This window comes from Elephas maximus, chromosome 1 (assembly GCF_024166365.1).
Source record: "Elephas maximus indicus isolate mEleMax1 chromosome 1, mEleMax1 primary haplotype, whole genome shotgun sequence".
NCBI lineage: Eukaryota > Metazoa > Chordata > Mammalia > Proboscidea > Elephantidae > Elephas > Elephas maximus.
Genome location: NC_064819.1, coordinates 123,457,026 through 123,483,373, shown reverse-complemented (window position 1 = coordinate 123,483,373; position 26,348 = coordinate 123,457,026). Strand labels below are relative to the sequence as shown.

At 39.3% G+C, this 26,348-nt stretch overlaps 1 protein-coding gene across 2 annotated transcripts in view; it reads right to left on the bottom strand.

Moving 5' to 3' along the window:
• The window catches only part of PRIM2 (DNA primase subunit 2), a 386,408-nt gene that overhangs the window by 6,872 nt on the left and 353,188 nt on the right, over positions 1-26,348 (bottom strand). The window contains exon 14 of one of the 2 annotated variants that reach the window (XM_049894926.1): positions 21,309-21,922. The exons of the other annotated variant lie outside the window; for it this stretch is intronic. Within the exon in view, the coding sequence (XP_049750883.1) occupies positions 21,698-21,922 (225 nt within the window). The 3' untranslated portion in view covers positions 21,309-21,697. Of the gene's footprint in view, positions 1-21,308; positions 21,923-26,348 lie in introns of those variants that run through there. 2 annotated transcript variants of the gene reach the window in all.

Here is a 26,348-nt window from a genome sequence, read left to right as displayed (position 1 = left end):
CCAAGTCCTTCTCATCCTATGATTCTCTGTCTTCTGTCTCCTTCTTCCACTTGTAAGGACCCTTATGATTACCTTGGGCCCACCCAGATAAACCAGGATAATCTTCCCATCTCAACGTCAGCTGATGAGCAACCTGAATTTCATTTGCAACCTTAATTCCCCTTTGCCATGCAACCTAACATTGGCAGGTTCCTGGGATTAGGACTTGGGCATCTTTGGGAGAGTGGGAGGGGGTCATTATTCCACCTATTCTAATCATTGCACTATATTTCATCTGTTTCTTCCTTTTCTGGCACCATATTCTATCAGCTATTCTATTTTTCTCTCCAGCTCCTTTCTACTTGCTCATTCCTCAAAAATATACATCTGTCTTATTCACCATATGGCCCATTTGTTGTGCATGAATGGATGAATAACAAAAAGCATTTAAACAAAGACTCTTCAATTTGAACTCCCCACACTGAACTCACAGATAGTCCTACCTCTCTCTGCCCCTTCGCAGCCAAACATCTTGAAACAGCTTTTGTTTCTTCACTTACTTTCTCCACTTCTAACTCACAACCCACAACCTGTCTTTCATTTATGAAGCTGCTTTCTCTGAGGTAAATGATAGATGTTGTCATCAAATCCAAAGGCCACATTTTAGTCCTTACCTTTTTTTTTCTTTTGGCTAGCATGTCACACAACATTGGCCACTGCCTCGATCTTGAAACTCTCAATTCCCTCGGTTTCTATGGCCTGACACTCCTTGTTTTCTTCCTGCCTCTTCTTTGTGGGCTCCTCTCCTGATGTTCCATCTGGGACCCTGCCCTAATTCTGCCCATTCTCGCTAGTAGCCCCATAGCTTGATTATCATCTATAGGCAAACTGCTCACAAATCCTTATCTCTAGTCAGACCTCTCGCCTGAGCCTCAGATCCACATATTTTACTGTCGATCGAACTCCTGTACTTGGTGTCCCACAGGACCTCCATTTCAACATACTAAAAGCTGAATTTGTCATTTGCTCCCACACACCAACTGTCTTAGTCATCTAGTGCTGCTATAACAGGAATACCACAAGTGGATGGCTTTAACAAAGAAAAATTTATTCTCTCACTGTCTAGTAAGCTGTAAGTCCAAATTCAGGGTGTCAGCTACAGGGAAAGGCTTTCTGTCTGTTGACTCTAGGGAAAGGTCCTTGTCATCAATCTTCCCTTGGTCTGGGAGCATCTCAGCACAGGAACTTCAGGTCTGAAGGACATTCTCTGCTCCTGGTGCTGATTTCTTGCTGGTATGAGGTCCCCCCATCTCTCTGCTCACTTCTCTCTTTTATATCTCAAAGAGATTGGCTTAAGACTCTATCTAACCTTGTATATCTCATCAATATAACTACCACTAATCCATCTCATTTCATCATAGTGATAGGATTTACAACACAAAGGGAAATCACATAAAATAGTGGACAATCACACAATACTGGGACTCATGGCCCAGCTAAGTTGACAGATATTTTGGGGGGACACAATTCAATCTATGACACCAACCTACTTTATCTCTTGTATTCTCCACCTCAGTAAATGTTACACAAATCACCAGGATGGACAAGCCAAAACTGTGAGTATCATTCTCTCCACTCCCATCAATCACCATGTTGTATCACTGTTACCTCCTAAATGTACCTTGAACTATCCATACAGCCACTTTGCAAGTTTGAAGCACCATGATTTCTTGCCCGAATTATTGATCTCCCTGCTTCCAATTTTGACACCTCCACATATCTCCCCAACCAGTTCCTCACTGAAACCAGGGTGATCTTTCTAGAACACAAATCTTATCATGTCACTTGCCTGATTAAAACACTTAAGTGGTTCTCCACTGCCCTTAAGATCAAGACCCCTGCCTGATCTCTTATTCCAAGCACAATAAATTTCTTTCACTTCTTTGAAGTTATCATATTAGCTCTCATAACCAGACCATCTGACATGCTGTTACCTCTGCCAGGATTATGCTTTCCACCCACCTAGCCTCAGCTTTTAACTTCTCAGACAGGAAGACCTCCCATTTTCTGAGATTGGAGGAAACAAGGAACAGATGGGTAGAATAAATTGCCCTATCATTTGGGAGTAAGAAGCTGGATCCATACCTGATGGATTTCTCAATAAAGTGACAAATGCATTTGCTTAAAGTGGAGATAGGTACAAGTTGGGAGAAGACATAAAGGAGAGTGAAAGCTTGATATAGCCTCTATGGTAAATGGGAGAAGAAGCCAACCAGACAAATACAAGTGTCGGCAAATAGAAACCACTAAGGATACACTTGTAGCTTCCAGCCTGTGCACTTGAATGGAGTTCTCCAGCAATACTCAGCCAAGCCTCTCCTCCTAATATCATTTTACCTGATGCTCAAATCAAATGACCAGATGTTGAAATGTCTTTTGCATGACTTTACTGTTTACATTTTTTTTTAAGTTTTGCCAAGCTCTTTGGATTTTCAGAATTGTTTTTAACCATTCACATGTATGTTCTTTTATAGTGCCATTATTAAACCTTTAGGGACATTTAAACATTAAAAGGACATTTCTAATTTCTACCGTTTATCAAATTTATACTCTTGTGTAAATCATGGGACTATTTTATATCCTTATAGTTGACTTTTTTCTATTTTCCTTTTGAACCCTTTAAAAATGTATTAGTTTGTCTGGGCATATTAGCTATTTAATTACAATTAATTATTATATACTGTACCATCTGACCTTGTCATGCAAGTAAAATAATTCATAGCACTGATTTTGGACACTGGGATCTACACTCTAGAAATGTGCTCAGTTGCTCATAATGTTAGGTCATGATGAGAACCAAAGAAGAGAACCTACTGTTACAGTGAATATTGCTCATGCTCACACTGTGTAGGATAGTACTACGGGAATTTCTCTGTGGCAGAGAACAAATGGGAAGCTTCTCACTGAGGGTCCTTTATAAGATACTAACTGACTAGCCAAAGGAAATGTTTATGAGAAACATGAGAGAGACCCTGCCTGGTACTCCATACCCAAACTGACAGGCATCCAAAAGGCCATGCACTCAAAAGAAAAACTAAATGTGGTTGACTTAGCTTTTATTTCTTATTTACCCAGGGAGAGAAACAAGCAAATAGTTCTAGTGGAAACCATTAGACTTTTTCCCATTGGATTTCATCACTTGAAAGAATCATAAAATTTTCCCCTGAAAATATCTATAAAGAGCATCTAGTTCAACAGCCTCCCCTCCTTCCTCCCAATTTTATTTCATACTTCATTTTCCCTTTTACTAAAAAAAACCCAAAAGAAAGCATGGACAAATCCATCTATTTTAAAATTTCTATACATATGAATAATTTGTGAATATTCAATGTGAAGCAGTTATAAAGAGTGATAGTTAATCAGTTTGACTAGGCTATGATTCTCAGTAGTTTGGCAGACACTAGACTGGGTGCTCTTCTGTAATGTGATATAACATAATCACCTTCCATGATGTGATCTGATATAATCAGCTAATCAGTTGAAAGAGTTTCGTTGGGGGTGTGGCCTGCCTCCAGTATATAAATGGATGTTCTGGCAAAGCGTTCTCTTTCTCTCTCTTGGTCTTACACTCTTCTCATCACCTGACCTCCAGTTCTTGAAACATAAGCCTAAAGAAGTCTGCAGTCTGCCGCCTGACCTACAGATTTTGGATTCGCCAGCACTTGAGTGGATTTTTCCAGCAGCGCACAGCCAAGCCTTTCTTCCTAACATCAGTTCACCTGATGCTCAAATCAACTGACCAGATTGTTGAAATGTCTTTTGGATGACTTTACTGTTCACATGCTCTGCTTTTATTTTTGCCAGGCTCTTTGGATTTTGAGAATTTTTTTTTTTTTTAACCATTCACATGTATGTTCTTTTATATTGTCATTATTAAAACTTTGGACATTTAAACATTAAATGGAACCTCATGAGCCAGCAGAGGTTCTACAGTCTGCTTCCTGACTCATGGATTTGGGACTGGACAGCCCCCGCAATTGTGTGGGCCATTTCTTTCAGGTAAATTTCTCTCTCTTTCTAACTCTCTCTCTCTCTCTGTATGTATATATATTATATATACATACACATCTCACTGATTTTGCTCCTCTAGAGAAACCTAGACTAAGATACACTGTAGATACTTCTTATAGATTATTTATTAGACTTCTTTCACATCTTTTCTCCTTAAAGCTCTAATACAATGATTTTTCCTGAGTAAATATTATTAAAAACACATTAAGTTCTTGGTCCTGAGAAGCCCAACTGCTAAAGAAGCAAAGATTGGCATGGGATGGGGAAAAGGTAAAACCAAACCGTTGAAGGGAAGAGTGGGAATCCAAGGGAAAAAGGATGAGTAGGAGAAAAGGAAAGACTCCAGGTTATCAACAGACCTAGCACTTGGTCTTCACAGAAGATCAGAATTACTTGCCAAGCAGAGAAGTATGAGAAGAGTCTGATTGTTGTAAAAGATTCACTGTTTGGAAAAAAACAGTCAGGGTCAAATTTCTTTCCACATCTACTTGTTCTTATTTAATACGTCCATCTCCCTTGCCTACCACTCCTATGCTCGCTGAATGGCAGAGAAAGTGCCACAGAAGAGCTACAGTTGAATGTAATGAGCAGTGGGCTGGGATTGGAGTGTGGGGGAGTAGGTTCAAATTTCAGTTCTGATACTAGCTTGCTATGTTACCTTGAGCATTCCCCAACCTTTCCTAGCTTTAATTTTCTTATTTGGTAAACTGAGATTAAACTGGTGACCTATATAAGGCACATGCCAGCTCCGAATATGCGTGTATCTCCTGACCACATGAAGGGAGAAATAAACCAGAGCCTTACATTAACAGAGGCTGCCTTGCATGGGATTCCGTGAAACATGAGTCCATTTGGACCTGTCTGATTGGCCGAAGTGGCTCATGAAAGCCCAGTATCTCTTCTAAAGCTGTCACCTAAAACAAGGGTCCACCTAAGCTTAATTTGGAAATTTGCGTCTATAAACTGCCTATAAACTGCATACCTATAAACCGCAAACCTGAAGTAAAACTCATTTACTCAGTAAGCACTAATGCCAGGCTCTAGTGTCGGAGCTAGGAGTAAGAAGATGGAAGGTGTACCCCTTAACTTCAGGAAAGCAGAGATAAATTTTACTCTGTGAGGGGTAGAGAGGAAATATGTACAGAGGGCTGGGAAGGTCAGAGGGAATGGTGAACTCTGTCTGCTACTAGGGAGGGATAGTCCGGGGAAGGCTGCACAGCCTTTGAACAGGGTCTAGATGAGAGTTTCTAAGGTGGCGATGGGCTAGGAGTGTTTCAGGCAAAGAGAAGAGTATGGGTAAAGGCACAGTGAAGACCATCATTATTTGAAGAAATGCTATCAATTTCATGGAAGCTGGAATGTAGAGTATACAATTACAGTGACCAGGGATAAAAGCAGGATGAATTAGGTTGAGGCCAAACTGTGAATGGCCCCATGTGCCTGTCAAAGGAATTTGGAATTACTCCTGTGGGCAACATCTGAGAGTTGAGATGTTTTCAAGCAGAAGAAAGACTCATTTGTTTCCAGAAGGAATATGTACTGGCAGTAGCAAGGGGAATGGAAAAGCCCATGGAAAGGCTGAGGAAGGGAAACTAGGGAGGGGGCTCCTGAAGAGTTGTTAAATGGCTCATGGACTAGAATTATGTTTACACACTCCATTGCACTACTTCCTTCTGATCTGATTGACAGTGGATACAAAAATGCAGAGAGACCTTACAAGAGGGTCATAATGGGATTTAGCCAGATTTCTAGGCCAATAAACCAAATCAAACTTGGTTCGTTGCCGTCGAGTTGCTTTCGACTCATAGGGACCCTACAGGACAGAGTGGAACTACCCCATATGGTTTCCAAGGCTGTAAATTTTTATAGAAGCGGCCTAGCTCTTAATCACTGCGTCAATAGTGAAAGTCTTTAAGCAACACAATTTATTACAGAAATTCATCTGATACAACTCATATTCATTGTGAAGACTCCCAGAATGAAATTTGATGTCCAGTTTGCCACCATCATCATCCTTTTCCCAGGCATGGGTAGCAGACTGCTGGCCATGTCTGAAAGTTGGATATATGAATGCTGGTACATTGTTTTGCTTGAGAAGTGGCAGATATCATGGTCCAATTTTGTGTTGTGCTTTTAATTGATTTCACAGAATGGTAGATATAGAGAAAGCCCAGGTCTGGAGTCAAAATGAAAATTTAACTCAAGATTTCCACTTTCTCCCTACTAGATTCTATTCCTTATTTATAACAATAATTCAAAAGCACTGTGGTAAGAGACTGTTTTAACCATGAGAGAACAGCTCTGAAATACCAAGAGTTAATGGCATTTTAGATTTCTACAGCAGCCCCACCCCCTCCCAGTGCCCCTTGCCTCAGGATCTCACAATGCTCTACAAAAGTAAAATTCATTAAGGCTCCTCTTGTAAAGTAGGCAGCATTATTATTCTCATTTCTCACACTGACAAAACAAAGCAGAAATGTTTTTTAGATGTCTGCTCAAGGTCAATTCCAGTGGCAAAACTAAAAACACAACTCAGTTATGTGCCCTCGACTATTATCAGGCAGCTTTGTACTTTCAAGTAAAGCTGAAGTAACTTACCTAAAACCAGAGTAAATTGCATTTCGGAATGGGAATGAGAGTGTGGGCTACTGCTACCTCTTGCACGTTACTGGCATCTTCTCCACTGAGCTCCAATTGTCCTTCCCCTGAAGGATGCGATCTGATTATGACCTAAATAGATTAAAGTAGCACATTCCAGACCATATCAGCCTTACACATGGTAACGGATAGAGTCAGGCCCATAAATAAAGTGCACCCACCCCTAAGACAAAGGCGAGGTGAGGAGGGAAAGGGCTACTTTAAAGAATGAACACCAGAGATAAAATGAAACAACTGGAAACGAAAAGGAAGTTATAAACACACACACACACATAAAGAAACTTAAGATATGAAATAGGATGGCTAGGTACATAGCATGGAACTCAATAATGTACCTCATGATATTTAACATATAAAAAAGATTTAATGCCTTAGTAGCAGACCAACTTTCTATTTTTTTTAAAAAGAAGTATATATGTATATATTTTAAGGCTATTTTAATTCTATAATTATGATGAAATCTGCACTTTAAAATGTATTTCTACAATAAGGGAGATGTCATGTTGAAAAATGATAGTGAAGGAGCTCAGGTAATAAAGAAATATATTTTGGAGAGGAAAGCTAATTTCTTCAAATTAGGCAAACACCTACTTATAATTGGAAATCTAAGTAAGAGATGGTAAAATATGCTTAAGAAGCAGTAGTGTGCACATAAAATTTATGTACTAGAATAGGTACAATATGATATTACTGAACCATATATGCCGTGGTTGAAAAAGATGGTTTAGAATATTGAGAGAAGCTGGAAGTGTTTTCCTTGTTTTTAACCAGAAGATAGAGAAGGATGATGAAAAATGACACGTCTTACAGAGAACAATAGAGATGTGACAAATAAATGGTGATATATAGATATAGATATATTTCTGGTCTTTACAAAATTGTTTCACAGACTGATAAAATTTGAGTGAATATAAAATTTAACTGCTTGAATATATACATTTATACTAGCTTTAAGCAACAATGAAACTTTTTTTTTAATCTACAATGTGTAGAATAGCCTTGTGTGCCATAGAGTGGGTTCCAACTCATAGGGACCCCATGTAACAGAGTAGAATTGCCCCACAGGGTTTCCTAGGTTGTAATCTTTATGGGTCAGGAATTTTTACAGAAGCAGATCACCAGGTGTTTCTCCTGTGGGAATGGCCTTAGCAGTCTAAAGTTCTTCTGAACAACGTCCTACAGAAGACATCATAGGAAATAAAATGGTTGAGTTTGGCCATTTTCTAGCTGGTCATTATTTAATTCTTTGAACTTAATTCCTCTCATAAGTATTTTCTATGGTGGTGTTAGTGAATGCAACTTGCACGGTAATTAGCACCGTACTTGGCATTTCATTACAGTCTGTTAATGTTTATTAAATGAATAAATGAACTCTAAACATAGTTGGTGCTCCTTACTTCTCATGCCCTACCCTCAGCCCTGGTTAGTGAGAACACAGAGGACCTGGGTTTACTCGTTTCTGACAATAGTGAGGCAAGGCCATGGGTAAGCTGCTCTGTGTGTGTGCCATGTGTGACCACTGGCACTTGGTAAGCCCAAGGTTAGTGACTGCTGGTTCTCCCCTCTCCAGTGCTACTCCCCTCTCCAATGCTACTCACAGAATACAGGGACGCAAAGCCTGTGGTTTGTGCTGCCTTTTTGCTCCACTTTGTTCCTTGCCCATTCTGTCCCAGCAGCGTAGAGTGAGGGTGTATGAATCTATCAGGAGTAACATTTGCCCTGTAATCACAGGCTCCAGTATTATTCCAATGGCCCAATTGTGCAATTCTATTTGGATACCAATTTTGACTATTTCTGAACTCCAAACTTATCATAGATGGTAGATTTTTGTCAAGGTCTGTTTAGGTTGGGTTCCCCCAGAAGCAGACCCTGAGACTAGGAGCTGAGGGCAGGTAGGTTATTTGGGAGGTGATCTTAAGAAACACCTATGGGAGAGTGAGGGAGTGAGATCAGAAACGGAAAGAAGTCACTAAAGGGTGTGTTGATAAGCAAGTTACAGCTGGAGACCACTGGGGCTCAGTCTTGCTGGGGTGCCTCAGAGAGATGTTAGTGAACTGGCCTCCAAATTGTCCCACTCAAGAAGTAAGATACTGTCCACCAACTCTTGTCCCTGGTTGAGGGCAGCTTCTGCGGTGTTCATTCTTCCAGCATTTCCAGCCTGTTCTGCAAGTGGCCAAGCACTTTCTGAGGCCAGAGAAATCCCTCAGGCAGAGTCACAGGTACTTACAGCAAGAGTCTTATATAGCATTGCACTTTGAATATATCTGGATACTTGGGAAATCTAATCTTCTGCTGTGCTGGGCACCTTCCATTCACTCCTTTAAACCCATTCTCTACCTCTACCCTTCCAGTCCTAGAAGTGGTAACAGTACCCAGTTGATACTAGCCCAGGATACTACAGTACACCTTGTGGTTTCCTTACATTCTTCCCACATAACTGTAAACAGCCTTTTTATTAAACTTTCATGTTAACCTTGAGGGAAAAATCTCTCCATCCACACTAGAGCAGGCACTAAGTCTCTCTAAAGAAACCCCCTCACTGATCTCCAACTCTTGGTCAATTTAACATTAACGCTTTTACTCTCTCTCTGTGAAATAACAGCTAAAGGTCAAGAAACTAGCTAGTGTACATCAAAGTTTTAGGTCCTGCAGAGTTTGGAATGTGGAAGTAATTAGTACTTGTTGTCTTAGGGTCCCATGCACATCTGAGATAAAAATATAACTCCCCTTATTGCTAACACAAATCTATTCCATTCCTGAGTTCTAGGAATCCCTGTAGCTCAGTTTTAATCTTTCAACACTAGTGATCATCTTCTAGGTTTCTCATAAGCTTTTCCTAAGACATAGCAGAAGTGATGACAAAGCTTAGAGATTTAAAGCCAGCACACCTTGGTGTACTTACTGTCTGTGTGGCTTTGGGAAAATTACTGTCATCATTAAAAGGAGGCAACAACATGGACTCAATTTTTGCTGCAAGAAGTCAACAATACAATGTATGTAAAGGATTTAACATAGAACCTGGAACATAGTTAAATGCCCATTCATTCCTTCCTTCCTTCAAAAAATATTTATTAAGAGACTCCTATATAAACTTGTAAGAAGCCTACTGCCATAACGGTTAAGGGCATGGCTGCTAACTGAAAGGTCGGCAGTTTAAATCCACCAGCCACTCCATGGGAGAAAGATGTGGCAGTCTGCTCATAGATCGGAAACCCTATGGGGCAGTTCTATCTACCCTGCTTTATAGGGTTGCCTGAGGTGGAATCAATTTAACGGCACTGGGTATGATTTTTTGGTGCATATAAACTTCTGCGCCAATGTTCATTGCAGTACTATTCACAATAGCTAAAATGTGAAACACAACCCAAATGTCTAGCAACAGATGAATGGATAAACAAAATGTGGTACCTACATACAGTGGGATATTTACTCAGCCATAAAGAGAAACGAAGTCCTGATACTCGACACAACATGGACAAATCTTGAAAACATTATGCTGAGTGAATAACTCAGTCACAGAGGAAAAAAAAAAAAAAAAACAACCCATTGCCGTCAAGTAGATTCCGATTCATAGTGACCCTACAGGACAGAGTAGAACTGCCCCATAGAGTTTCCTAGGAGTGCCTGGTGGATTCGAACTGCTGACCTTTTTGTTAGCAACTGTAGCACTTAACCACTACACCACCAGGACAAAAGGACACTTATTATATTATCCCACTTTTATAGAATATCTAGAATAGGAAAATTTATAGAGACCAAAGTTTATTAGTGATTACCTGGGGTAGGAGGGAGGGAGAAAGGGGGAGTCATTGCTTAGGGGGCACTGAATTTCTGTTAATGGTGATGGAATAATTTGGAAACAGCGGTGATGGTTGCACAACATCATGAATGTAATCAATGTCACTGAATTCTGGCATTAAAAAATGTCGAATATGCAAATGTTTTGTTATATATATTTTTACCACAATAAAACAGTAAGAAAAAAAAAAAAGACAGCCCTTCCCTCGCCCTGCCCCCCGCCCAAAAAAAACAAACAAAAAAAATCTCCTGTATTATGAGCACCACACTAGGTACTGGGTTGACATTCATGAATTGAAAACAAAGCCCTACTCTGAGACCATAAACATGAAAAAAATGTCAGGTGGTGATACCAAATACACCAAACCCACTGCCTTCAAGTTGATTCTGACTCTTAGTGACCCTATAGGACAGAAGAGAGCTGCCCCATGGGATCTCCAAGGCTATAAATCTTCACAGAAGCAGATTGCCACATCTTTCTTCTGCAGAGCAGTTGGTGGGTTCCAACCACTGACCTTTTGTGGTTAGCAGCTGAGTGCTTTAATCACTGAGCCACCAGGGCTCCTTTAGGTGGTGATAAGTGCTAGAATAAAGCAGGCAAGGGCAGAGTGATGGTGGAGCAGGGCTTCTATTTTATACAGAGTAGCCGTGAAAGGCTTTTTTGATGTTTGAGCAAAGAACTGAAGTAAATGAAGGAGTGAGCCATGTGGATTATCTGGGGAAGGTCTGTTCCAGACAGAAGGAACAGCAAGTGCAAAGGCAGAACATGATGATGAGAGAGGAGGCTAATGATGTGTCCAAGTTGTTTGGCTTAAGAGACCAGGAGGATGGAGTTGCTGTTACTAGGCAGGGACGACTGCAAATGAAGCAGGTTGTGGGGGAAGGGGTTAAGACTGAGTGCTCATTTTTGGACAAATTTAAGACACAGGGAAATGTTAAGTGAGCAGCTGGATATATGAGTAAGAAGTAGAGGGGAGTTGTCTAAGTTGGCTCCCTGAGAACATAGAGGTTATCTATGGTATTTAAAGCCTGGGGATTGGATGATACCACCAACATAGTAATGTACATAGAGAAGGGGATCGAGAACTGAGCCCTGGGACAGTGGCCTGGGAGATAAGGAGGAACCAGTACAAACTGTGCTTCTACTAGAAAGCGCAAAGCCCACCCTATACTTGCAATAATGGTGGTGAATGCTGACAACTCTATAGCCCTTTGATAAAAGCATCTCATGTCATGTTATATAAACAAGTACATGCCTTATAGGAAATTTCCAGAATGGAATGAGGTTTTTCCTAAAATAGGTCCATTTCAGTAAAAAATAAAACCTATCTAATCCAACTTGTAAACACAACAGAAAATGGAGCCACATACAACATTTGTTGCAATTCGGCCAGAGCACTAATTTAAAATTGTGGTGGCCCGAGGACTTCAATTACCTCAATTCACAGGATATTGGTTTCTAGATTGTTGGAACTGAGCTTTATACTTCCCGGAAACACTAGTATTATGTTAGTGGAGGCAACTCTATTTGGGTTTGACTTTTGACAAAATTTCTTTACATAAATATTCTGGAGGTTTAAGAATAATGCGTATAGTAACTGGCTAGACTTAAAGCAAACATAGCATGGTTTTGTGTAATGGTTTTATAAGAACACGAGATCTATCCTATAGCTCAGCAAACTTTAAATGGTCGAGTAGTAAGTATACTATTATTTATATATGTAAATAAATAGTAAATATTTTAGGCTTTGCCAATCTCTGCTGGAACTACTCAAATCTGCCATTGTAAAGTGAAAGCAGCCATAGACAATATGTAAATGATGGGAATGGGTATGCTCCAATTAAACTTTATTTGCAATAACAGGCAACAGACTGGATTTGGCCTGTAGTTTGCCAACCTCAGCTATAGCTTTCTAATTCACCAAGCAAAAGCTCAGAAAAAAAGTGATTTCAATTTCACACACTTCCCTGTTCATGAACAAATAAAATATTTTTTGCTCGAGCTGCCATTAGATGGTCAACAAATTTAGTAATGAAAGATACCGGTTAGAGGTCATTGAAATAATTCGGGCAAGAATTGGTAGGATCTTGGAACTGGATAGCAGCAGTGGAGGTGGTGGGAAACGGTCATATTCTGGATATATTTTGATGGTAAATGCTACTACAGGATTTGATGAAGGACTGAGTGTAGAGTGTGAGAAGAAAAAAGTTGAGGATGGCTCCAGGAACTTTGGTTCACCGAATAAATGATAGCTATTATTATTGTTTGGAAACCCTGGTGGCATAGTGGTTAAGTGTTACGGCTGCTAACCAAAGGGTCGGCACTTCGAATCCGCAAGGCGCTCCTTGGAAACTCTATGGGGCAGTTCTACTCTGTCCTGTAGGGTCGCTATGAGTCGGAATCGACTCGATGGCACCGCATTTGGTTTTTGGTTTGGGTTATTATTATTGTTTATATACCTTACTTATTTCAACCTGGCTTCTCTAAGCACTCAGGGAAAATTATGTCTTGCCTGCCATCAGATCTCCATATACCACTGTTCCATGGATAAGATATTCTCCCTTTCACTGGAACTTGTATCCCAAGGAAACTGTATTTTAGAAACCATGTCTTGTCATTTATTGTCAAGGATCTACTTCACAAGGAACATCACAACAGCAGCATAATCACTCTCTCAAAGCCAGCCTCTAGCTGTTTTTTTTTATTGGGGTCTCATTGACTGGTAAGGGCTCCCAAAGACAGAACACTGACAAGAATCTTTGCCACAGTGTGAGTCCCTGGTGCGCAACCTCTTCCTTCGGGCTCATCAACAGTCTGCAGCACTAGCACGCTCACTTAACAGAGTGACTCATAATCATTTGCATTTTCCTTTGACAGACTAATCATTAACATAAAGCCACTCCTGCATGACTTCTGAAGGACTTCTGTAGATGCTCATGGGCTGCTGAGCTGTGAATTTCTTAGAGAATTCAAATTATTTTAACTTAAGCGTCTGAGTTTTATAGTGTGTTCTTTGGTTTAACTGTGAAAAATCAATTGGACAAGTGAACCCTATTAAATGCCTCAGTTTCTATTGGAGAAGAAGGCTCTGTATATAGAGAATTACTCACTCTGACATAACTTGCCATGAGGCAGCCTTAAGGTCCTGAAAAACTTTGGAAATGCAGCTCAGTAGGACACATTCATTCACTCAACAGGTATTTACTGAGTGCCTGAGAAATTCCAGGAACTATTCTAGATGCGGTGCATATGGAATTGAACAAGACAAGGTCCCTGATCTTATGGACCTTATTTCCCTGGATATACACTAATATGTGTGCAAGACAGACAATAAATGTGTAATCAAACAAATGCATACTTTGAGAAGAACATATGATATATGAACACAAACAGAAATTTGTACACCAATGTTCATTGCAGCACTATTCATAATAGCCAAAAGGTGAAAAAGGTGTATTCTCCCTGTTTCATTGACAAGGACTGTAGACAGTCTTTCTCATCAACTTTGTTTACTTTAACAGTAGTTAACACCTTCACAGATTGTTTTTCCTCCTGTAAGGATAAGGTCTCTCTCTTATGCATTCCCCTCTGCTTTGGTGTTTTTATTTTTATTATTACTTATTGTGCTTTAGATGAAGGTTTACAGAACAAACTAGTTTCTTATCAAACAGTACACATACTGTTCTATGACATAGGTTAACCCCACGATGCGTCAACACTTTCCCTTCTCAACCCTGGGTTCCCTGTTACCAGCTTTCCTGTTCCCTCCTACCTTCCAGTCCCTGCCCCAGGGCTGGTGCGCCCCTTTAGTCTTGTTTTGTTCCATGGACCTGTTCAGTCTTTGGCTGAAGGGTGAACCTCAGGAGTGACCTCATTACTGAGCTGAAAGGGTGTCTGGGGGCTATGCTCTCAGGGTTTCTCCAGTCTCTGTCAGCCCAGCAAGTCCGGTCTTTCTTCTTGAGTTAGAATTTTGTTCTACATTTTTCTCCAGCTCTGTGTGGGATCCTCTATTGCGATTCCTGTCAGAGCAGTCAGTGGTGGTAGCCAGACACCATCCCGTTGTTCTGGACTCAGTCTGGTGGAGCCCGTGGTAGATGTGGTCCATTAGTCCTTTGGACTAATCTTTCCCTTGTATCTTTAGTTTTCTTCATTGTTCCTTGCTCCTAAAGGGGTAAGACCAGTGGAGTATCCTAGATGGCTGCTCACAGGCTTTTAAGACCCCAGATGCTACTCACGAAAGTAGAATGTAGAACATTTTCTTTATAAACTCTGTTATGCCAGTTGAGCTAGATGTTCCCCGAGACCATGGTCCCCACAGCCCTCAGCCCAGCAATTCGGTCCCTCAGGGAGTTTGGATGTGTCTATGGAGCTACCATGACCTTGCCTTGTACAGGTTATTCTGGCTTCCCCAGTGTTGTGTACTGTATTGCCCTTCAGCTTTGGTGCTTTTTAGAGCCTACAATTTGAGTATGTTCAGAAGCTGCATGGAACCATGGTACTTATTGTATTTTGATATACAGATGCCAGTTATTATGGAAGATACGTTTGGATTTAAGTGGTATGCTCAATGTGAAGAAGTTGGGTGTGCCTCAAAGTTTCTAGCATTTTAACAGTGCTAATAAAATTTTTATTTTTTTCAATGATGGAGGGGAGCTCTGGTGCGCACAGTGGTTAAGTGCTACGGCTGCTAACCAAAATGTCAGCAGTTCGAATCCACCAGCCACTCCTTGGAAAACCTATGGGGCAGTTCTACTCTATCCTACAGGGTCGCTATGAGTTAGAATCAACTCTACGGCAATGAGCTTGTTTTGGTTTTTTGAATGATAGGGGGCATTCACTGTAATAGCACAGAGGGCTGGGTGGGACACCAAAGAGAAAAATCTAAAGCTTCCCTCTTTGATCTGTATGATTAACAACCCATATAACTTCTTAGGAGGATAGGTTGTTGTGGTCTAGGGAGGGGAACTGAATGGAGACAAAGAGATACCGTGATATGCACAAGGGAATAATACTATATTCTTCTGACCAAGGCATGGGACTTGACTTGACTGTTTTTGAGAAGCTGGTGAGCAACCCAAGGCATGTAAAGTTCCCCATGACTTTGCATGCCACTTCTGGCTTTACTTTTTCTAGATTATTCCATGATACCAAGGAAGTCACAGTGAGAAGTCCTGGTAGTAGAAACTTCTTATAATTCTGAGAGTCTACAGTTTGTTCTTATCTGAATAGCTAAGAGTTCTGGAATTTTTATTCTGTGGAGTAAAATTGACACATAACCTTTACTCTTAAATACATGAAATGTTCTATTATTGTAGTTTGAAAATTTTTAGACAAACCCTTATTTCAAAAAGAGTTTAACAGAACCCTTGTATGTTAGCTTACAATTATTTAGTCTACCACGTGCCAGACCACGTGCAGAGCATTCGACACAAATTATCTCATTTAATCTCACAACAATCCAATTTTGTAGGTAATGTTACGATCCCAATTTTACAGATGAAGAAACTGAAGCAAGAGGCTTAATTAATTCACAAAGATAATAAATAAAAAGGGTTGGTCTAGTTGGGGCCTGCAGTTTGGGCTGCTCAGCCATGGAAGCTGGTCCTGTGGCTCTCGGTGTGAAAACCAATGGTGGAGAGGCAAGTGGACAGTTCAGGGAGTCCCAATGTCTGGTTTGAGTAGAAAGTTTGTGACCCAGATCAAGCGATTTAACCTCTTAGTGTCTCGTTTTCTTTTTTCAGGGAAAATGCAGATTTTAGGGGTGCCTTGGTGGCATCTGACCTGTTCTGCCTCAAAGTATTTTGTAAGTGCTTATAAATTTTGTGCCACACAGGGCATCATTTTCATTAGAAATCATACGTAAGCCTGCTGAAATATCACAACCCTAAGAGGAAGTTTTAGGGTGCTTTCTACATACTGAAGCTTAAAGCTCAGGTTGTCTTTTATGGGCAAGGAGTATTCTGATACTATGTCAGCAATTTTTCTCACCTCATTATACATATATATTTAAAAACGAAAACAAAAAGCCTCCAATTTCATGGTTTGCAATTATCCATCTACTTTTTTTCTGACTAGGTAAGAAAGAGCTGGTCATGGAGGGTCTCATACATTACACCAAAGGCATTTGGACTTCATCACACGGGTAATGGAAAGCCACTTTTTAAGACAATCACTTTAGGGGGAAAAATTACTAAGGTTACATTTTTCAGAAGGATGTGGGATGGGGTGCTGGGGAAGCAAATGGAAGCTGGGATAGTAAGAGATCATTGTGGTAACATAGGTGAGAAGTGATGAGAGCGTAATCTAGTATAGTACAAGTAATGACTGGAGAAGAAAACACTGTTTAGAACAGGGTTTCTCAACCTTAACACTACTGACATTTTGGGCCAGATATTTCTTTATTGTGGGGGCTGTCCTGTGCATTGTAGGGTATTTAGCAGCGTCCCTGGCCTCTAACCAGTAGATGCCAGCAGCACTTCCCCCTCCAGGTGAGGCAACCAAAAATATCTCCAGACATTGCAAAGTGCCTCCTGATAGGCAAAACTGTGCCCAGTTAAGAACCACTGGTTTAGAGCATGCTGCTATTAAAATGGAACAAACTGGATTTGGATATGTGGGGATGGTGAAAGAACAGTCAAGGGTAACTTCAGGGTTTCTATCACGACAAAATAGGTAGTAGAGAAATACGGTAGACTTGGGAACAAAGACAATAGGTTTGATTTTGGACACAATAAATCTGAGATGCTCGCGGGACATCCTGATGAAGATGTCTAGGGGGCAATTGAATGGATGGGTCTGTGCTTAAAGGAGATCTCAGTTGGAGATACAGACTTGGGGATTATTTGCATATATATGGGAAGAAACACCACTGGAGTAGATGAGCTCACCGACGGAGACTCTTTGAGTAAGAAGAGCACAAGGCAGGAACTCCAGAGACAACCAAGAATGGAAGATAATTATTAAATCATAATTCTAGTTCTCTGTAAAAATAGGGAAGCATGTAGCCCTACGTCCTTTTTAATTAGTAATGAAGATCTTGGTATCCTCTAAGTGGAAGCTAAAGTAAAAAAAAAAAAGAAAATTTGCATGCAATGGTTAGTTTTCTCAATACAAAGTCTTAAATGCATCATTTCAGTGTAAAATTAAAGAAAAAAAGAAGTAGTAGTAGTACCCTAAAGCCTCACAGTTCTATTATGATGAATAACTACCTAGAAATGCAGGGCTGAATTGAAAAATCCATCATGCATTTATTAGTAGTGTTGTTTCACTACCTTGTCATCAATGTTCAAAAAACAGCATTGGAATTGAAGACTCAGGGGAAATACAAGAGCTTTATATACAGACATATTCTTTAGCCTTTGATAAGGTTCTGCAGTGATAATTCTTGGAGAAAATAAAATGTCATGAAGCAATGAATGAAAAGAGCTTACAAGATAGAAAGCAAATCCAGTCACAGGAAATAGTATCATTTTTGGCAGGAAGGTCAGATGAAGTGGGAAGATAATTTTCTACAGGTGACAAGATTTCCATAGAGTCACAAAGCTAATTGCCTACAATGCCAATTACAGTGAGATGCCTTAGACTAGGGCAACAACTACATGTCAAAAAGGAACTCAATATTGAAAAGAAGGCCAGATGCTTTGGGTAAAGAAGTGATTACCTGAATGTAAGTTATATACCCTTGAGAGACATTAACTCTTCAGGCCAACAATGTACCACTGGAGGTCCACTCCTAAATAATGCCATGTGTCTACCAATGGGCCTGACAACCAAACCAGCAACCTGTTCAAAATTCAACTTCCACAGAAATGTGGTTCTGCTGGCAAACCAAATAAAGTTCTTGTAATCAGTTCCTTATCTTATTCATTTGCCGGAGGGGTTATTTGCCATCATTTTCTGTAACACGGGACCGTCCTTGCCCAGTTTCCATAGGGAGCACTGGACTTCTTCTGGATCCAGTCCCTCTTGCTTCTCCCTTAACCTTCTCTCCCTGTCCCTTCCCCAAGATTAGAAAAGAAGTTAACAAATGGATCTAATCAATTACCACGGTGGTTTGAGGCTTCTCAACAATTTTTTCCCTTCCAGCTGTAAAGATGTCCTCAGACTAAGCTTCACTTTCAGAACTGCTGTCAGATCCTCACTTTAATGGGCACTTAAATTTAACATCAAGCTGACGCCTGTGGAAGACCTGGATTAAATTTGCAAACAGTAGATTCTAAGCAAACCACAACTTTAGAGTTGTCTCATTTCGCCTTTCAAGCTTAAATCCTAGAAGTTTTCTTTTCTTCTTTGCAAAGAATTACAGAAGTTCGATTGCAAAGACCCTGAGTATCAGTAAGACAGCAAAGTGTAACAAACAAAACACGCTGCATGGTTTTAGTGAGAGAAGAAATCCCTCAGCTTATTAAAATTCTGTATGAATTAAAGATCTTTCCCATTGCCTTATTCCATTCCCTCTCATTCAAAATATGTAACTATTCACTTTTATGACTCTGTATTTTTTTTTATCATAGGCAGTCCCAAAAAGTTTACTTAAGATCTTCTTACTGTTCTTTTAAGTGCATTGCAATTAAGAGTTTTGTACTATGTGGACAGAGTAAGAAACGTTATGGAGAAACAACATGAAAGAAATATGACAGAATCTCCACTAACAATGCTTGCTGCTTCAACCAGCTATAAATGTCCAACCTAGTTTCTTTCCTCTCCTGTTTCTGCTTTTGTCTCTGATAATCAGACAGCCTCTTCCCCTTGAAGAGGTTATAAAAAGAGTAGAAGTTTAAAAGATAGGGAGATTCATATTCTTTTTCATTGGCTACTGTTTTGAAAAGAGGCTCCTGGTTTTTGATTTTTCTTTCAGGTTCTTCCTACATCATCCGATTCAAACAGGTCTGCTTTCAAAGAAAACAAATCAAAATTGTCAAGACCTGTGAAGCATGAAAAATAAATTGCTTTTTCCAATTCCAAAAAGCACCAGAACTGCATTAATTTCTATCTGCTTCTACAAACCTCTAACCCCTATCCTCCAATCTATGGACTTCACAAAATGTTTATACATTTGGTGTAATACATGACAGGAGATCAAAGCCTATTACAAAGAAACAACTTGTAATACAACTAGCATTTAAACTAATGTTATTTTTTAGTTTGACTAGACACATATAAAACATACAAGTAGCGTGACACAAATTCTCAGGGCTGCCAGTTTGAAATAGTCAACTAAGACAGGTCTTCCGTGCTATTAGTAGCTCTGTCCTTTCAGCTGGAGGGAGAACAGGTTTCATAAAAGAAGGAGAACATGAGGCAGTGGAAAAAGACAGCCTTGCAAAATGTTGCCAGATATGAAATATCGTGTCATAAGATTTCTGATTGAACTACAGCAGTGAGACTGCTTCTAATATTTCCCTTCTTTTAATATGACAGAGACCTACATTTCTATGCTTGGCTTTCTAAAGCTAACTTAATTCTGTGGTTAAAACAGCCCTGTGTAACACTTGTTCTTAACATAAAAAAAAGACACTTGTGGTTTTGCAGCTCATGGATAAAGTGGTAGGTAGTCATCAGATTCCTGTTGAGAACTATAAATGATGAAAGGAAGAGTGGATGGCTTCAGAAGGAAGAGATTTATAACTGTAATTTGTAGCAGAAAACTACCATTTCCTAAACTAGGTAACAATAATTCACAAAGACAAGTAAAAGTTGAGATAATATCTCAATTAATTATGTTACTAAATATGCCAAGAAATCGTTGACTCGGAGCCTAGACTATAAACCTGATCACCTGATATTTTTAGGTACTCATGCTCTGATCCTGTTAAATCCTTATTTTCATACTGATAACATTTATTACAGGATTAAAAACATGGTGCCTCTAACAATCCAGCTTTCTGAATACAATGTTCTCTTTTCAATTTAGTTAGTATCTGATTCAAAAGGATAAGGGAAAAGTGCTTCTGTTTACAAGGAAAAGAGGACTGAAATAGACTAATAATTTTCTCATAATCCAAGGTAATGTGTGAGAAACAGTTATGTTTCATACCAGGTCTCTCTCTTAAGAGCCTCAATTCATCTGGCTCGGTGAGGGCAGACCAGGGGGAAGAAATCAGTTAGACAAGGGCATCGACGAGGATACTGCTCTGTAAATGGGGTCTATAAAATACAGGGACAGTATACCCCCATCTTATCTGTTTGCCAAAGGCTGGCAAAGAGAGCAAGCAAGGCATTAATCTGGTATGTCCATAAATCACCCACAACATTCACTAAACTCCGTCCCTGGCATGAAAAGGAGGGGGTTATTATAAATATCAGAACATTCATTATTGAAGTTAATGAATTTACCAAGCCTATCCAGCATTTCAGAACAGCCACAGAAGCAGTAAGTCATGGAAGTTGGAGGGTGAAATGAAGAAACACACAGGTTTACCTTATATCCTTGCTTTAGGAGCTGCCTAATGCCCCCAGAGTGAATGGGAAATGACAATAGCTAAGGAGTCATCATTTTATACAATAAAGCACTCTAAATTCATTAATAAATATAACTGACTACACAAATTTTGTTTCTCTTAATCCCCAAGTCACAATTCACTTCAATAGAGTTTGCTGTCACTCAAAGGGGGCTAAAGGTCTCCTTGTTGAGATGGAATACCACAAATGGGCCAACTTAAAAAAAAGCAGTCCCATTGGTGACTTGATTGGCAGTGTGTTGGATACCCTAAAATAGCACTTTAAAAACTGAGTTAATGTTGATATCTGTTAGACATTAACATGATTCTCCCATTCTCACACAAACACACGCATGTAAGTTTTTATATTTATTAACAAAAATGGTCCAGAAAAACATGGTGTCAAAATTACAAAGTGGTAAGTATTAAAATAAAAGTTGTCTTTAGTTGTACTGTTTCTAGGGGACTGTAGCCAGACCAGAAAGCTGTCTTTATCTCCTAAAATAGGACATAAATCATGCCATCCAATTTGTGGATTACAATGGGGCTCTATTACTTCCCTTTGCCAAAGCAAAATATAGCGGAGGTCTTCATTTTACTTGCAAGCCTGCTTTCGTTAAGAAGTGTGTGCACATGTGGATGTAATGAAGTGGGGGTAAGGTGGAGGGAGAAGTTACAAGAAAGGTTAAAAAAGAAAGAGGTAAAACAGGTAATGAAGTCTGATGAGGAGAAAGGGTTACTAAACTATGAATCATTTACTAAAGTAATCTTCCAGTTCCTCCATATCCATTTCCAGAGAGGAATTTAAAGAGGCCAGAGCAGAGGATACATCCTTGGTTTTCTGGACACTTGGTTTTGGTTGAGGAGTTTCTGGTTGTACAGGTTCCTTCTTGATATCTTTACCACCATTTAGAATCCGCTGGCTCTCAATAAAGAACTGATTAGGATGACTCAAAGAAAAGCCACAATCATCAACCTGTACAAGGAAGCAAATTGAAATTGCATTAAAATATAGCAAAGCTATAAATATAGGGCTTTTAAAAACTGTCCCAGCCCTCACTTAAAATCTATTTAATATCTGAAATACAGATCTCCTTTCTAACACTCAATCCACTACTTACTGTATCTCATTCAGAGTGAGCTTCAACCTACTGAAAACTTAATGATTCCCAAATTTATATTTCCAGCCTACACTCAGCTCCCTATCCAATTCCTACTCAACCTCTCGAATGGTTCAAAGGAGCTCAACCTCAACATGAAACTCATCCTTTAGCCTTTCCCCTGCCCTTCGCTCTCAGTAACCGGTATCATAATCCGTTCTGCGGAGCATACTAGACACCACTCCTTACCTCCCCAGCCCCCATATCCCTTCCAACCCATGCCCTCAATCCTGGCCATATCCAAACCATTTCCAATTCTTGTTGATGATTACCTATTAGGGTGTGATATAAGAACAAAATAACAGAAACAAGGACGTTTTTCCTGAAAAGTATGAATCTCCTGCATGAATCACTTTTTTCATATTCAACCAATGGGTCAAACTGAGTTGATCACATGTAAAACCCAACCTAATTCAAATGCCCACCTTCTCCTGTTTTCTACAGTAGAAGTTGACAAAAAAAGAACACCATTTGTTGAGTTAGTTACTTTTCTTTTATTAGGAGGCATTTTCACTTTGTATCTTTCATATACCGAGAAGCTATTACATTTCTTTCATTCATCTGTCTTGTATTTATCAACCTTTGCATATCTTACTCTTCATTATACTGACGTGCTTGCACACAGTAGGTATCTAATAAATATTTGGTTGAGCCCAGAACTAGCTAGTGTATACTAGTTATACATCTCACATATTAACTGAAGACTTACTGTGTACAAAGCCGCGATATGACCTAGTACCTTTTAGCATAAATGCAAAATGGAAAAGTGATAAGGGTCACAAATTAAGACCTACTATACTCCACAGTAGAGAGAAATTCTGGCTGGGGAGATCAAGGAAGACTTTGTAAAGGAAGTGTTATTTGAGCTGGGTCTGGAAAGATGGAGAAAATGCACAGCTGGGATAACAGTAGGTAGGACCTCATGAGCAAGGTATAAAGAAGAAGTCTTGGGAAAGCAAGTAGTTAGATGGCCTGGTGTGAATGACACATAAAGGGGAATAACATGAAATGAGGTTGGAAAGACAGACTGGGGCCAGACCTCAGACAGAGAGCCTTGAAACCCCACTGTAAGTAGTCTGGACCTAATTCTGTAGGCAACTACAGAAGTCTGTAAGTCACTAAAGATCCTTAATTAGGGAGATGAGGTGATTAGAGTTATGCATAATATTATGGCAGATTAAAAAAGGGTTAGAAAAAAGGAGTTGCTGTCATGATCCAGAATGAACGGTCCTGACAGGTGGACCAGTAAACAGAAACACGGTCTCTTCTGGTAATACATACTTGCACCCCAGGATTCTCTTTAGTCAGTTGCTAATAAATTTGAGCCATAATTTTACAGTAACTTCAGTATACAGAAGATTAATAATATGATCTTTTTAAACGTTATTACCCAGATCACTGAGAACAAATTTTTATCTCCTCCTTTGCTACTTAATTTCAAAATGTTTCCTGAATTTTTTATGGTACAGCTATAATTTTTAATAATAATGGAGTCATCTGTGAACTTCCCTTTATTATATTCAATTTTTCACCCAATTCATTAAAAACTTGGAGATCCAATATAAACTTTGCATTTTACAAAGTATCTCATGAAAGGTAAGTTCATAGCTTAAATCATTTCAATCAGAAGGCTTTAAATTTTATAAACAGAGAACACTAGAAATTGGTTGGACCTTGGGGGATCCTTTAAGTTGAACCTCCTCCATGTATAGATTTGGAAACTGAGGCCTAAAGAGATTACACAGTTCACCCAAAGTCATAGAATTAGTAAGTGGTTTTGTCTGAATTAGATTTCAGGCTCTCTGACTAGATCATTTTGTTGCTCTGAAATATGTTTTAAGATGTTTTATTCAAAGTCAAATAAACAGATAATGGTATCTTCATTAGAAATATTCTAGACTTAAACTTGAATATAAAGATTATAGAAAACATGGTGGTATTTTTCATGCAAAAAGAATCTAGTACCTTGTGTTATTATATATTGGAGGTTTTTCTATACCTTGCTTCAAGTTATTAAAATTTTCAGTACATCTATTATTACAGAAAATGACTCTCTGGGTTAAGCTGAATTATTAGCTTTAGATGTGGAAAAAATTAAATACCATAATCTTTATAAGCCTCAGTTTCCTCATCTATGAAATGGAGATAATAATCAGGTTGCTAGTGGAAATTAAATGCTTTGGAAAGGCTCATCAAGAAAGGTAAGTCACTTAAGATAAAAAAAAGTTGAATTCCCAAAAGGATAGGGAAGAAGATCACACTGCTTTGTAAGTATCATTAAGTTCCTTTTCCACTTTAAAGAAACACAAACTGGAAATTATTGGTGGTGTATTACAGGTATGGCTTATGAAAGTAAGATGAAATTAAACTCTAATATCAGGGAAACTATATTCAAACAAAAGACCTCATCCTTATTTCAAAATATTAGCAAATAAATGACATTTAAACATTTTAACTTTCAAATATAATGTTTAAGGAATGTACTTTTTCTATTTGACTCTCCATTTTACTTAATAATTTTTATTAGCCAACCAGCTATAACAGTGCCAAATGCCTTGGAAAAGAGAACTTGTACCATGGTTCTATACGATGTTATGTTTCTGTATTTTTCTCTCTTAGGTCTGCAATTGTCCTTTCTTAATTCATTCTGTAATTTCCTCCTCTTTGAGCTCATTTTATGGGACTTGAATCTATTAAATTGCTTGATAACAAGATGAGATTATGAAGTGTTTTCTCTGTGAATTGTTTTTTATTCCAGGATGGGTTCTTTGTCCTTTAAGTGCTTTATTTCTTTCATTCATTTTTATTTTTAGCTCAAGGAAGTATGTATGGTTGCCATTCAGTTTCCATTAGGAAAATAAACTTAGGGTTTTGCCATTTAGTCTCCTTTTATTTTGTTCAGGAAAATAAATTCAGGATTTTTTGCAGGGGAAGGAAAGGAACAGAAACAGAACAAAATGAAACAGATCCCGCAATATAATCAAATTAGAAAAAGAACAGAGAAAAAGAGGTATCCACATCTAGATTCCCTATTGCTCTTATTTCTGCTTAAGCTTACTCTTTGTTTTTGTTGTTGTTATATTCCATCCAGTCGGTTCCTACCATAGTGACCTCATGTACAACAGAACAAAACACTGCCTGGTCCTGCAACATCCACACAATTGTTGTTACACTTGAGCCCACTGTTGTAGCCACCGTGTCAATCCATCTTGTTGAGGGCCTTCCTCTTTTTCGCTGACCCTCTACTTTACCAAGCATGATGCCTTTCTTAATGGATGGTTCCCTCCTGATAACATGTCGAAAGTATAAGGAGCATTCTGGTTGTACTTCCAAGACAGATATACCATGGACATGGCAGTCCATGGCATATTCAATATTCTTCATCAACATTATAATTCAAAGGCATCAATTCTTCTTAGGTCTTCCTTATTCATTGCCCAGCTTTCACATGCATATGAGGCATTGAAAACACCAAGGATTCCCCAGTATTATGTGCTGTCTTACCCTTCATCAAAGCTACTACTTACCTATTGTCCAGTTAGTGTTTTTCTCTCCCTACTCCCCATCCTACTTTGGTGAGTAGTGTCTAGGACCTTAAAAGCTCTTAAAAGTGAGTGGCCATCTAAGAAGATGCTCCACCGGTCCCACCCTATCTGGAGCAATGGAGAATGAAGAAAACCAAAGACACAAGGGAAAGATTAGTCCAAAGGATAATGGACCACAACTATCACGCCTCCACCACGATGAGTCCAGCCCAACTAGATGGTGCCCAGCTACCAACTGCCACTGCTCTGACAGGGATCACAAGACAGGGTCCCAGACAGAGCTGGAGAAAAATGTAGTACAAAATTCTAACTCCCAAAAAAAGGTCAGACTTACTGGCCTAACAGAGACTGGAGAAACCCCGAGAATATGGTCTCTGGACACCATTTTAGCTCAGTAATGAAGTCACTCCTGAGTTTCACCCTTCAGCCAAAGATTAGAGAGGACCATAAAGCAAAATGAGACTAAACAGGCACACCAGCCCAAGGGCAAGGATGAGAAGGCAGGAGGGGACAGGAAAACTGGCAATGGAGAACCCCGCGTCGAGAAGGGGAGAGTGTTGACATGTCCTGGGGTTGGCAACTGATGTCACAAAACAGTATGTATATTAATTGTTAAACGAGAAACTAATTCTCTCTGCAAACCTTCATCTAAAGTGCAATAAAAAGAAAAGTTAAAAAAAAAACAAAAAAGACACCA